The sequence below is a fragment of the Xiphophorus maculatus genome, chromosome 6 (genome assembly GCF_002775205.1).
Source record: "Xiphophorus maculatus strain JP 163 A chromosome 6, X_maculatus-5.0-male, whole genome shotgun sequence".
Taxonomy (NCBI): Eukaryota; Metazoa; Chordata; class Actinopteri; order Cyprinodontiformes; family Poeciliidae; genus Xiphophorus; species Xiphophorus maculatus.
The window spans coordinates 11,361,989-11,376,436 of NC_036448.1; the positions used below are offsets into that span (position 1 = coordinate 11,361,989).

At 40.9% G+C, this 14,448-nt stretch overlaps 1 protein-coding gene across 1 annotated transcript in view; it reads left to right on the forward strand.

Annotated features, from left to right (window-relative positions):
• The window catches only part of LOC102236308 (ephrin type-A receptor 4-A-like), a 31,082-nt gene that overhangs the window by 14,277 nt on the left and 2,357 nt on the right, over positions 1–14,448 (forward strand). The window contains exons 7-17 of the mRNA XM_023335727.1: positions 3,774–3,929; positions 4,530–5,042; positions 7,577–7,701; positions 7,854–8,013; positions 8,102–8,213; positions 9,602–9,660; positions 10,519–10,632; positions 10,722–10,907; positions 10,992–11,053; positions 11,173–11,382; positions 12,691–12,867. Coding sequence (XP_023191495.1) covers positions 3,774–3,929; positions 4,530–5,042; positions 7,577–7,701; positions 7,854–8,013; positions 8,102–8,213; positions 9,602–9,660; positions 10,519–10,632; positions 10,722–10,907; positions 10,992–11,053; positions 11,173–11,382; positions 12,691–12,867 — 1,874 coding nt within the window. The remainder of the gene's footprint in view (positions 1–3,773; positions 3,930–4,529; positions 5,043–7,576; positions 7,702–7,853; positions 8,014–8,101; positions 8,214–9,601; positions 9,661–10,518; positions 10,633–10,721; positions 10,908–10,991; positions 11,054–11,172; positions 11,383–12,690; positions 12,868–14,448) is intronic.

Sequence of the window (14,448 nt, forward strand, 5' to 3'; positions counted from 1 at the left end):
TAAGTCTGACCCCATTTCACCAAGCAAAAAGTTGTCAGCTCCTTCGCCATGTTTGTACACAAGGAAATGATCATCTGCATTTCTACAGGCTTTAATTAAAAGGGGCATGACCCCTGGCAGTCAAAGTGTTTTTCTTTCGTTTGTGGCAGTGTATCGGCCCTTTCATCCATCAATCCATCCCTGCCTCCATCCATCACACAGACAGGTGTCAGACCAGAGCAGTAAGGGGTACTTCCTCCATCTCCACCCCTCTGCTACGAAGGAACAAGGGATGATGACAGATAACAACGGGTCAAGGAGAATCCCCACACACACCACCACACATGTGCAGCATACAGTGTGCCGACCAGGCTCTTGCTCGGATTCGCAATGAGCCGCATTTGCATTTTAGGTAGCAGAAGAATGCGTATGCAAATGCCGACAATGCTGATAGTAATCAAAGGGCACCTTCCCCTCCGAGTCCCTCTCTCCTCCTCCTCGTTTTGTCTTTTTCTTCTCACCTCTTTATCTCTCGCTCCACGTCTGTCATTTTTCCCCCTTGTGTTGTCTTTTCCACAACCCTTTCCCCATCCCTTACAATTTCCTAACAGCTGATTTCAGTGTAATTATTGTCCTTTTCTAACAGGCGGTATAATAATGTGTCCACAGTCAGACAATTCCACTCAAGTTTTCACCTTGTATTATCGGGACCTGTGTATTTGTCCCCATTGCTCCCACTTTATCGTCCAACTCAGGCACTTCCTCAGCCCTTGGTAGCGCAGGGTTAATGTCGGGTTAATGACACCCTCATGAGCTCTTATTCCAGGTCACCAGCACTCACCCCCTCCTGTCAAAACCAGTGCTAAGGAAGACACAAAGAGCTACAGAAAACAGAAAGAATAGAGACATGAGAGGGTGCTGACAGAAGTTTATGGCTTCAAATACCTCCCTTTCTTTTCATCCAGGCAGTAAGAACTGGAGAGGACAGAGACAAAAGCAGAGTGTTCTCCTGGCATTCCCGATGAGTCCTGTAATCAACCTCGAGGTCCTCAACAGTTTAAATGCTTCCCTAAGTCTTTTTTTACCATTTAATTCGCCTTTCATTCCCAACAATGGACTTTTACATATATCGACAGCTGCAAACAAAGGGATGTGTGCAACAGGCGAATTATGACTACGCTGCATTTTATCTCTCAGTTGTTTATATCACCTGATGCGACAGGATGAATCATTCACAAGATGAAAGCCCCTGTTATCAGCTGTAAACCTGTTTATGAATTTACAGGTTTCGGGTGTGTTTACGTGCGGTCTTGTTTCAACTGGTATCGCTGTGGAGCACGTGAAAGATGCCTCAAATGGAGCTTGACGAAGACGCGTCCAGCAAGTGAGAGTTATCAGAGAGTAGAACGCCAATGAGTTGGAGGTCGAAGAGGAAGTGAAGAGGGAGAAAATGGGGGAGAATGTGAAATGTAAAAAGGGTGGGCAGAAGACTGTGTGAAAGAGCAAATCTGTGGAGCCGAGCGCAGATGGGGCAGGATAGTTGGTCAGAGAAGATTACAGGGAAGACTTCCTCCCTCTCATTTAGTGATGCGAGCGTCATAAAGCACACTGACACATCTGAGCACACACATCATTCCCGCATTCCTATCCACTCCCACTGGGATGTCTTCGAGCGCCTTGGAAATGTGAAAGGGTTGTAAAACAAAGGATGGAACTGGGGAAGCCGGTGAGACCCAGATAGAAGGATGAATAGGAACTGATGATGAAAAAGGAGGTGCTGAAAAGGATTTCAGCAGCAACGAGCAAAGGTTTTCCTTGTGAAATTAAACATGCAAATAAAAATTGCTTGAACCCACCACGCTTTGCAATGTCTTCTGCTTCAGCAGTAGATGTCAAGCAGTATAATTATGCACTCATTTATTGCATTGTGGCTCTGTCAATGCATGAACTCCTTGGTATATGGAAAGAAGATTTCCCTCCCTCCACTACCGCTCCTCATCTCTCTGTCACCCTCTCTCTTTCTCTGTTTCTCCTCTTTCATGTATTTAAATGTCAGTTGTGTTTGTGTGGGCCGATGGGACTGTGCAGTTTTGATGTATTCACTTCCACTGTTTCTGTTCTCCACGTGTGAGTGGGAGCCGATCAGTTAATGTTCTTTTAGGTGCTTCTTTCTTCGCTCATCAAAAGTCAAGATAATGGAAGTCAAAGTGCCCCTCCCCCTCGCACTGTATCTTTTTCTTTCCTAAGATCTTCCTCTACAGTTGTTTGTCCTTGAGCCCTAAAACTGCAGTGGCTGATTAACATATTGACCAGGATGTCAAAAATAAGGATCAAGGATTAACTTGCATTTGAACCCATGTCAGGAATGACTGTCTGCACATGGCCTGCATCAGAGCTGATAACAAAAATAACCCCTGCCCCCCCAAAAAAACAATTATAATTTTCAAAGTTTTCTTTTCTGTGGAACATTTTGCTTTTGTTGTGAGGCATATTGTAACTTTACCGTCCCACATTTGACTTACACTCGTTGAGTGAGAACTTTCAGTAGCTATCACCGGCATCTAAAAGCCTCTTTCGTCCGAAGGAAAAAAAAAAATCTTTTTGGAAATGTTCTCAAAATTTTCTCTGAATTTGCTAAACACCTGGTTGGAAATTCCTTCTGTGGGTCAAAGATGTCCGTGTCAGAGAGTAAGTTGCTCCAAATATTAAAGACAGAATTGAAGAATCTACAGAGAGCCTTCACATGGCAAACTGGAGTCCAGATCTAAACCTAAACGAGATCTTATCTAGAATAATTAGAAAAGAATCAGTTGACACTGGATATGTTTAAACCCCACCCCTCATACGTAGTAGTTGTTCGGAAGTAGTACAGCAGTAGTATGCTAGCAGGACTCTATCAGCACCAAGTGGGATTCTTGTCTTTGCAGTTAGAGGTCAGTCATCGGAGAAATGTAAACAGGTAAATCGGAGGAAAAAAAAGTAAATTAAGGAGGGGATTTTTCGCAAGATCAACGTTTTTGAGATTTATGTCATGTTATAATGTTATTCCCTCATCAAACACATCTGGAGTGCTCCTCTGAATCGTTCGTGCATTTTTTCTGTGAAAATTCCTTAAATCTCCCACGGCAGCCTGCACATTAAATGCACTGCCCATTTACCCATAGATCCACCTTGGAGCGTTAGTCCCCTGCTGAGCTCCGCCAACACAGAGCGGCCCTCCCTCACACCTCCCCTCCACACCTCCATCTGGCTTGGTAGTAGCAGAAATCAGCAAAAATCTTGTGAAACTGCACATTTACTGAGCTAATCACACAAACAGTCCGAAGAATGGTTGTAAATGGGATTGATGAATGGCACGGAGAAGCAATGTTCTCCTTGTCACGCGTGGAGACGTGTTGAAGTGTCAGAAAGGATAGGAGCTTCTTAGAGAGAGGCTATTTTCAAAGCGACGCATAGGGCTATGATTTGAAGTCAAATTTCTTGTTTTGGTATATAGACGATTTTCATAACAACTGAAGTTAACAGCTACTCGTGGTATAAAACGATACTATACGGCTGGAAAATACATAATACTGCCTCTTTAAAGAAGAAACCACAGACTCTCTTTATGTTGGTTCCTACAAATATTCTTTCAGATAAGACCAGTTGCAAAAGCTCAAAAGCAACAATATAAATTTAAATCTGAGCTATTGTGGAGGTAAATTGTTACCACTGCAGCTTACAGACCTCTTTGGTGTTCTTTATCGACATTATTTTAAAGAAGTAATTTGGTGTCTTCTGTCATCTCTCTGCAGCATGTTCTGCTGGTTTCTACAAGTCCAAGTCTTCAGATCCTGGCTGCTCCAAGTGCCCTCCTCACAGCCGCTCACTGCGGGACGGTGCTAACATTTGTGATTGCCACACAGGATTCTTCCGTGCAGATTTTGACCCACCCTCCATGGCTTGTACCCGTAAGAGCACAGACACACAAACAGTTAAAATGGAAGTGAAAACACTAATGATGGGTGCGTGCCATTCTCCCAAATAAAAAGGGAAGAACATGCATTGTTTCCCAAACTCTCTATCTCCTCCCAACAGAAGGCTAAACAAACATATGTGAATGCCACCCCTGTTTTATAATCCCATTGCTTATGACTAAGGCACCATCTACATCCTGTCTGGTAATGATAACTACCAGACATTGAGAACTGAATAAATGCACCTACTCTTTCTCTGAGTCTGTGCGAGAGATTTGAAGACGCTGCTCTGTGTGTCTTAAACCTAATTATGCCTATATACAGCACATGGTTTCCTTCGCCTGGGAAAAATGAACACACACTTGTACACAAGTTTCTCATACACACACACACATAACATTAGATGCCAAAAAAGAAAACAACCAAACCATCAAAAGCATCCCAGAACCATATGGTTTTCAGCGTAATACCAGATGTCTTCATGTTAAGCCAAGGACTGCCCTCTGAAATACCTCTCTGCTTTCTTATTGTTCCTCCTTCCTTATGTGATGTAGATGTAAATATAGTTGGTTTTGGTTTTATGTTTATCTCCAGAGCCTCCCTCAGCACCACAGCAGCTCATCTCTGTAGTGAATGAAACATCTGTGGTCTTGGAGTGGGCACCCCCTCGGCGGCTGGGAGGCAGAAGCGACATCAGCTATAGTCTGGAGTGTCTCATATGTCAAACCGGAAGCCATGGTCAGCCTCCAAGAAATCACACGGTTTCCCAGCCTGAGGTACAGCGCAGCAGCATGGGAATGCAGTCAGACCAAGGGATTGTAGGACCTGAGGTTCAGCTTGGCAGAGGGGTTTTCCAGAGCAGGCCCAGTGAATACCCGTGGCCCGGATCAGAGTCTGCCTCCAGCACCCAGCTTTGTCTCCCCTGTGGCTCAGACGTGCTCTTCTCTCCGGACCAGACTGGCCTTCAGACCACCAGGATGGTGGTGAGCAGGCTCCGGGCCCACACACACTACACCTTCATTGTCTACGCCCGCAATGGGGTTTCCCTGGTCAGCGGTGCAGGGGCATCACAGAGTGCATCGGTCAGCCTCACCACCAACCAAGCAGGTGAGGGGAAGAAGTGCTGCGTGTGATAAATGTGTCAGATTGTTGACTCCAGTAATAACAAGAAATCTGCTTATAAAGATGTGCTCCATAAGTGGGTCAGCTGAGCACAAACTGCTGTTTGCTGCATGCCCAGAGGGAGGCAAGATCTCAGGAGTAATGGTCAAAATTGTGGAAGCATGAAATGAGCAAACCTTTCAAAAAAACAGTGTCAGTGTTTTTCTTTTTATCTAGTTGTGGTAAATATGTTTGAGAAACATAAAAAAAAATTGTATGCTATAATTACGTATATTTTAAGGTTTAGGTTTATTTTTGATTATGTCTTCTTGAAATGACTTTGCTGACTCTAGGCCTACTCCAGGATTTCAACTGATTTTAGTAGTAGCATTTGTAATTTTTGTTGCCTCTGTGATTGTTTGGGGCCAAAATTAAAATAGAATGATAGTGTTGATTAACTCCACAGATACTGGCACAGAAGCCTTCTTTACTTTGAGTACTTTATCTTACTGATCCTGTTGTTGTTTTTTAAAACCTAAACATTTGCTAGATAGGTGGGTGTCCAACATTTGTAAACCGGTGAGAAAATCAGAGCGCCAGTGTAGGCGTAGGTTGCTCACTGTTTTAATGGAGCATCTGCAGGTGCAGGCCCTGTTTAGTTCCACCAAGAAGAGCTTCAGCCATGTAACTGAAATAAACATAAATGCATTATTGGTGTGCCGGCAACATTAAGCATTTAGACCTTTGTTTCCATTAGCAGGTAAACGCTTGTGGTTTATAACTGTCACACATTTGCATTGAAAAGGGTAAACGACATCATAAACGCATATAGCTTTGAAAGGTCCTCTTACATCTAATCTTGTTTTAAAAGTGTTAATTGTATGGAAATTGAAATCAAATTGTGTACTTCTCCCTAAAATAGAACATTACATTAATAAAAAAAAAGAAACATGAATGTAAACGAGTCTTTATTTTTTATAAGTTGTCAACCTTAAAGCTAAAACAGAGGTAGAAATTATGAAACTCCTCCACAACAGACAAACTTTACAAAGATCTAACAAAGTGCAGCCTGGTTCATGCACAAAGTTAAGTTTATATATATATTTCTACTCAACACAGACCATTTATCCATGATGATATTTGCACTAATAGTAAAAAAAACCAAAACATTTCAATTAGGTTTTTTTAAGAAGTAACAAGTAGTTTCAAGGTTTTCCCCAACTTGCTAAGCCCGGTGGTTGAACGCTATAGGGCAGTCATTCATCCAGCGGTCCGTTGTGTTTTTGAGTTAAAAAATGTTTAAAGTTGACAGGAAATTTGAAAATATCACTTGATAATTATGTAATTATATTGGAAGATTAATACCTGAACACCAACTATAAAGTCTTAAAAATTGCAAACATTTTTTAAAAAAAGACTTAAAGCCTGTTTTTCTACCTTCTCTGGTTCTGCTCATGTGTGAAAAAGTAAGTACATCCAAACACATGGGATGTAGACAAACGACATTAAAGTGTAAAATTTCAATGGGGTGTGCTTTATTTTTCATCACACCTGTATAAAAGTAAATCTTACTCATAGTTAGCTCGTTAAATGAACATGCATGGCGTTGTGGCTGACAGCGGAACGCGTTTAGCATTCATATCAACTGCACAGTGGATTTGGATTTTCACTTTTGCCTCCACTGGAAACTGTTGTTCCTAGTATCACCATTATATCGTTCATAGTTATTACTTTGTCCTCCCACACCAAACAACTGAATTAATTACAAGGGGGGCTCTTGAGATGGTGTCAAAAGTATTCAGGAAATCACTGACTTCAATACAAATGAAAAAAAGTTGACGACAGGGGGAAAAAAGCAAATCATGACGGTCAGGAAATAACTGAACAACAGCGCTGGTACAAGCAGAGCTGAAGCTTTTCTTACCCTCAGCACGGATCCAAAGAAGCCTTAGAAAAATTACCCGCATTTTATGAAGTGTTTCATTTTACTTGTGAAGGAGTCAGCTCATGTGTGGCGTCTCCCTTGCACATGTTCTTTATTAGTTTTTAGTGCAAGCCTTTCCCCTTTTTTTTATTCACTTTGTTTTTGCATGCTGCTACATCTGAAGCGTCGTTGCTTCAAGTCTTTATGGTGGCATTTAGATACCAGCACACCTGCTTAGTTCCAGGTGCCTTGGGGAAATAAGTTGCTGTGTCTGCACAGCACGAGTGTGTGCCTGGGATGTGTCAAGTCCAACCTGCTCTGCCATATGGTCCGATATCATGCGAACAGGCACAAAATAAAAAGGACGAATGCGGATAAAATGATGGAGAAATGGAGAGTCGTAAGAGTAAAATGAGGCAGGTGTCGAGGGAATAGAAAGTAATGAGGTGCACTGGCTCCAAGAGACTTTGATTAAAAAGCTCAGTGAATGCGCTATTAGCCGCATCCAGAACAGTGAAAGTATCATTTTTACAATTTCAGTAGACACGCTTCAGAAAAAAAAAAAAAAAAAGCTGTGCCAATGTTTAATCTCTACTCATCTTTCGCTACCTCTCAGCTCCCTCTCCAGTTTCATCCATCCAACTCACCGACGTAACAAGGCACAGCTTGTCGTTGGCATGGCAACAGCCCGACCGACCAAATGGGGTCATCCTGGAGTACGAGGTCAAGTTCTACGAAAAGGTGAGCGGCCCCATAGGTTAACGCGGCCCGGACAGCTGAATGTCAATACGTTGGGACGCTGTTTGTGTTTCACTCCTGGTGTGGATGGACTTTGCTGTCAGACATTTGAAAGAGACTGTTTTGTTTTTGGTTTTTTTGTCTCGTCTAATCAGGATCAGAGGGAGAGGTCGTATCGCATAATGAGGACCTTCCTACGGAGTGTGGATGTGGCGGGCCTCAACCCGCTCACTGTGTACGTGTTTCATGTTCGCGCTCGCACAGCTGCGGGATACGGCGAGTACAGCGCTCCGTTTGAGTTCTCCACCAATTCAGGTGCTAATCCAGGAATGATCTGTAGCTTAGGACAACATGCTTAATCGGTAGTGTTAATTTTTACAAAATGTTTATCTCTTTCTGTTAGATCCCTTTCCATTGATCGGAGAAGGTGTGAACTCTGCCTTCCTGCTGCTGTCTGTCAGTGGGGTGGGAGTCTTACTGTTCATATCGGCGGCTGTCTTCATCATAAGTCGCAGGTATAGAAACACACAAGGTCTCGCTTTAGTCAAAAACAGTCGTCTTTGTCATTTTATGTTACTTAGAGTAGTTGCAATTAGTGTCTTACTATTTTATGTTAGTCTAAGTGTTATTCAGGGGGACATTCCAGAAGAGTAACAGAGGAGTCCCAATTACGAAGCAAATTTCCTTTATCTAAAAGCACTTTACTTTTGCAAGAGATCATTGTTAACAGGGCTTAATGCACCATCTGGAAAGGTCTGGAAAAAACCATGGATTTGATTGATATATTGTTAAACTAAAACTCTTTCCTTTCCTCCCCTCCTTCCTTCCTTCTTCGCTTTCTAAATCTACCCGTTGTTGTTCCAACTGTTCTTTCTGTTTATGTTCTGGCTCATAAAGCTGTCCTCCTCCTATTCCCCCGGAAAAAAAAAACAACAATGTTTCTACTCTTTAACAATCAATAAATGTAACCTTCTTTTAGGATTAGACTGTTGGAACAGCTAATCACTGCAGATTACCAAGAGAATACACCCAACAGGATCAATGCACGCAATTACATGCTGAAACACAGACAATATTCCACTGAGAAAGTAAACAAGGGGATGACACAAAGGCAACGAGGTGCAGCAGTAGAAACTGTTCGCACTGGTTGGAAATGTTTTAATTTAAGTTGGCAAAAATAGCTTAAATTTACTTAGAATGCTCTGCTTTAAACAGGACTATCACATAAAAAATAAATTAGTATTGATTTCTGGAAGCATCTCTGACATCAACGTGTTTTTTTTTCTTTTTACAGCCAATGCTCAGCAACGCACACACAAGTCTCCGGGTTCTCCTTCAACAGTGAGATTAAATAACGTGCGTTACCTGCAGGTTTTTTTAAAGGGGATTAGAGTGGAGACAGTGATTATCCCTTTGTCCCAGGCTTGCTGTTAATGTGTTCAGCTGCGCAGTTTATGTGTTAGCCGATGTGCGCGCCCACAAACGCGCTCCGGCGTCCACAACCAAAGTCACTGACACACACACACTCAACACCTGTTCAGAAGAAGCGGTGGTTTTGACAGTTTCTTTGTTTAATAGAAAACACCTTTTTATCTGCCGCTACCTGAGGCGTCGCCCCTCCTCCCTCTGTGGCTGTAATGCTTTCATCTGGTGCTTCCCTGCAGGCCGTCGCTCTCTCCTCTCATTGTTGTCGCATTCTCTTTGCTGCAAATCCTTAAAAGAAAAACTCAACTTAAGAGCAGCTCTGAGAAATGACAAAAATATTAAGAACAAATGTAGGACGTGTTTGCTTTTGTCAGGTGACGTCGCTGCAAAACTCGCACGAGACTCTTGGGAAGTAATCAAACTTTTAGTGTTTGTTGCTGGTCTTTGTGTGAAGAATGCGTTGTTTTTGACTCTCCAGGAGGAGCAAGTACAGCAAAACCAAGCAGGATGCGGAAGAGGAGAAACATCTGAACCCAGGTACTGAACATGCACACAAGAAGCCAATACAGTGCTTTGCGAAAATATTCCTGCTCCTTTAATGTTTTCTTGATGAGTCTCTTTACAACCACATACCTTTTGCTCTGGGGAATGTCTCCATTTGCATTTCTGTAAAGTGAATGTTTCCTCCATTCTTTCTCTTAAACCGGCTCACATTCAACGGAGAGTATCTGGGAGCATCAATTTTCAAGTCTTGACACCAATTCCAAATTGGATTTAGGTCAGGGCTTTGACTAGATTATTTCCTTTAACCTGAAAATTTCTATTGTAGTTCTGACTGTAAACTATGACTGGTTTGTTGTCCTGTTGGATTGTAAAACTCCACTCAAGATTAAAATCATGAGCCTCTGACAGTTCCTACAATCTCCCTATATCTATTTCCATGTGTTTTTAGCTCCAAGTTTCATGATGCGATAGTGTGGGCTTGGCAACATGGAGGTTATTTTCTCCTCATATAGCAATTTTTGACTACATTGTTCTATTTCTGATTTTTTTAGGAGTTTCACAACTTTTATCAAGTTTTCAATTTTACTAAAACAATTCTAAACCATTGTATCCATTTACCTGCTCTCCATATTTATGGAGTACTTTCTTTTTATCTACCACATAAAATCAGAACAAAATGCACTAAAGTGTGCGGTTGTAAGAGGAGAAAATTGTACAAAGTTTTAGAAATCCTCCTTCTCTTTATTGTTGCTCAGAGTCTGTTTGTTGTGCACACTTTCCTAAACACTCTTACATAACATGCAGTTATACAACTCGTTTTTCTCGCCCTCCTCTTCATTCATCCATCTCCTCCCTCGTTTCTTGTCCACTTCCGCCTCCCTTCCGTGGTAGGAGTCAAAATCTATGTGGACCCGTTTACGTACGAGGACCCGGATCAGGCCATCCACGAGTTTGCCAAGGAAATAGATGTTAACAGTATTCATATCGAGAGGGTTATTGGCATAGGTAAGTCTCGCTTTGGCGCGCAAGCACACACAAACCCACACACACATGCTGGCTTGGCACTGACATTGTTGTTTGCTGTGCACATGTAGGAGAGTTTGGGGAGGTGTGCAGCGGTCGGCTGCGTTCGCAGGGGAAAAGGGAGATCTATGTGGCCATCAAAAGCCTGAAGGCAGGATACTCGGACAAACAGAGGAGGGACTTCCTGTCCGAGGCGTCCATCATGGGTCAATTTGACCACCCGAACATCATCAGACTGGAAGGTGTCGTCACGAGGTGTAAGTGGTGCTATTGTTCTGGTTTTGTATGAAAGTGTGAAGCACGGTTTAACTGGAATATTTCGAACTTTTTCCCCTCATTAGGCAAGCCTCTGATGATAATTACGGAATACATGGAAAATGGATCTCTGGATGCCTTTTTACGTGTATGTTGATCTGTTTTCTTCTATAAAATGAATATGAACATAGTTTTAAGTGGTTGATGAAATCTCTTCATGCGCTGAGTTAATCAGACCCCATTTTTCCTGTAATATTAATGGTTCAGAAACACGACGGCCAGTTCACAGTGATCCAGCTGGTTGGTATGCTGCGCGGCATCGCCTCGGGTATGAAGTACCTGTCAGACATGAGCTACGTTCACAGAGACCTGGCGGCTCGAAACATCCTGGTCAACAGCAACCTGGTGTGTAAGGTGTCCGACTTCGGCCTGAGCCGAGTTCTGGAGGACGACCCCGAGGCCGCCTACACTACGAGGGTAAGACTTGCGAAGGCAAAGCTTGATGGAGTATGAAGAAAACATACAGTGCCTTGCAAAAGTATTCACAGCCCCTTTTCCATTTTTCTACGTTACAATCACAAATTGCTGACGTCCTACATTAATGTTTTTGTGATTTCAATGTGATAAACCAACACAAAGTGGTGCACATACAAATTATTACAAGGTTTTCAAACATTTTCACCCATACAAATCTGAAACTGTGTCATCTGTTTTGACTAAGGAAGACCTTATTCAGGTTTACTCATTCACATTATGATGCCACGACCCTTTTTCACCATAGGATTTCTCTATTCAGAGTGATGTAAAAGTGAAATAAAGCAAATTGGTTGCACTAGATGTTTTTTTGTGGTTTTTTAGCATTAAGACTATTTCTTATTAAAAAGTATGGAGGCAACGAATTCTTTCCCCTCATCTTTGCAATTATGCTTAACCCCTTGGTCTGTCACTTAGGTCTGCAACCTTTACGGTCCAAAGAGACATTTTTATCCTTTGTAGAGATAAGAAAAAAATTGTTTAGAGCCACAGAAGTTACACAACCTTTTGAAAGAAAGACATCCTCTCATTTCTTGTGTATATCTACTGTATTTTCTACAGTAATTTTGAAAGAATCAACATTTATTTTTGTTACTAGGTTTTAAGACATGCCATATGTCTTGTCATCATATGCAACTGCTTTCTTTTTTACATCATTTTCTGCAAATGTGAAATTATTCTTTGGCAAAGCATTTTGGTTTTCTATTTATTTTAACAAATGCAAAATGTGCATGTAATTGTTACATCTACTATTAAATATTAGTTGTTTTTTTTATCATCTCAACCATAGTTTGGAAGAGTCATTGTGAAAGGTCCAACGATCAACTTAGGTTGCAGACCTCTGGTCTGTTACATAAAATCACAAAAAATACAATCATGTTTGTGGTTTTTGGTTTAAATGATAAAATGTAAAAAGGTTTTAAGGGGAAGGAGTACTTTTGAAAGGCTCTTTCGAAATTGATGATAAACCAGTTTTATATCCTCTATTGTTTATTGAGTAAATATTTACTGGCTGTTTTATCACATTTTCACTCACAAAATCGCACGTACTTGAATGCTGCCGAAGCTGTCTGACTAACTGAAACACCTACTTTGGCAAACGCATGGACATCTGTGCAAGAATAAAATTATTTCATTTGAAAAGCCCTTCTTCTCCTCTAGTGAGATGAAGTGAACGAGTGAGTCATACTGAATAAATTAGAAAACAAAGGTATTCCATCATTCAATGAATCAATTATGCTGCTATTTTAGGAGGCAACTGGGTCCTATCTGTCCCCCGGAGGGAAGATCCCCATCAGATGGACAGCTCCAGAGGCTATCAGCTACAGGAAGTTCACCACGGCCAGTGACGTGTGGAGTTATGGGATAGTCATGTGGGAGGTGGTTTCATATGGAGAGAGGCCATACTGGGACATGAACAACCAGGATGTGAGTAAACGAAGTGGCAGGATAATGAACTGGCTTTCCTTACGTTTACCATGTCTCAACTTCACTTTTATCCTCACATAAAGTTTTATATGATGCTTTTTGATAGCACATGGGGACTCAACCTCGTGCAAAAAACAATTAACCCATATTTGAGGTTAGAGGAATGTACAAATATAGTGCTGGTTTGGGGGGAAAACAGCCCATCAGTTTCCGCTTTTCAGCAACTGTTAATTGCTCCTTCGTTGGGCACTTGAGGATTAATGTTGAAATGAACAATTTTCTAAACATGATTTAAGTCCTGTAACTTTGTATGGCAGTCCAATTAAACTTTTACCTCTCCTCGCTCACCAAAAGGGATTTAGCCTGAGCCAATTTAAATAGCAAAATAAATTAAACAGATGCTGCTTTTTTAGCATATTGGAGGGCCAAATAACTTGCACCCTATCCACTGCATTCTAGCTGCTGTCTTTGAACACTGCACTTATTTAGACTTTCAAATTGTCTCCAAACACTGCTGAGGCCAAGTTTAGATTGCTTTTGTGCACCAATCTAATTATTCTTAGGATATTTGTTAAAGCTGTAAAGTGTTTTTTTATAGTTTATTTTCATTCTGCAGCCAAGCTGCAACTAAATTTAAATTTAGATGTGATATAATCTAGCTTTTTTTTTATTCTTCTTAGTGTGTACCATCACGTTTTCAGCTTAGAAAAGAAAAAGTCAATCTGGTTGAAAAAAAATCTTAAGTGTTTTTATATAAATCATATTCACACCTTTTAGTCTGCTGTTGTCTTTTGGGATTATTTTTTATTCCCTTCACACTTGTCTTAAGTGAGTCTGCGGCAGAGGTACTCATTATATCGACTTGTCATGCCTCATCAGTCTCCGATCTGAGAACTTGAGCACACTGTCTGAAATCACACCCTGGGAAGCCACAGAGCAGTTTGTTTGGCTCATTGTTCACCACTAAAGCAGATATAATGATGAGTGCCTTTATGGGGAAAAGCCCTGAGGCTTGCACCAGAGTATACATTTTTCTTACTAGCAAAGGGAACTAAATCACCTTTTTTAATTTTTTTTATTTTATTTAATTGTAAAGCAATTCATTTAGCTTTTGTCTTAATAGCTTTGCATTTTGTTTTATTTTGGATTCTTATTGAATTTACTTATATTACTCTTTTTAAATTTTATCTTAGTTTCTGTTTTTTCATATTTTATTTGATCGTTTCTTTCTTTTCAGTATTTATATTATGTATTTTATTTTTTGTAAAGTATTTTTTTAATCACTTTCGTTGGTTGATGTTATAACAAACATTAGTAAAAGGTTTTCTGGGTGTTGTATTATCATGACTGTATGTGCTGCAGGATTATGACCTGGTAGGTCAACAATAGTTACAAGATACATAAATATCACTAAATTTGAAATGCACTGAAATTCATGGGAATCTTAGAATTTTATGTGTTTGTGCTTTAATAGTAATAATTTTTATCCCAGAATGTGTAGCCTGTGCTACTCACTTTAATCTCCTATATTTTTGACATTTCTGTCAAGTATTCAGGTGGTAGTTAAAGGTCAAAGCAACT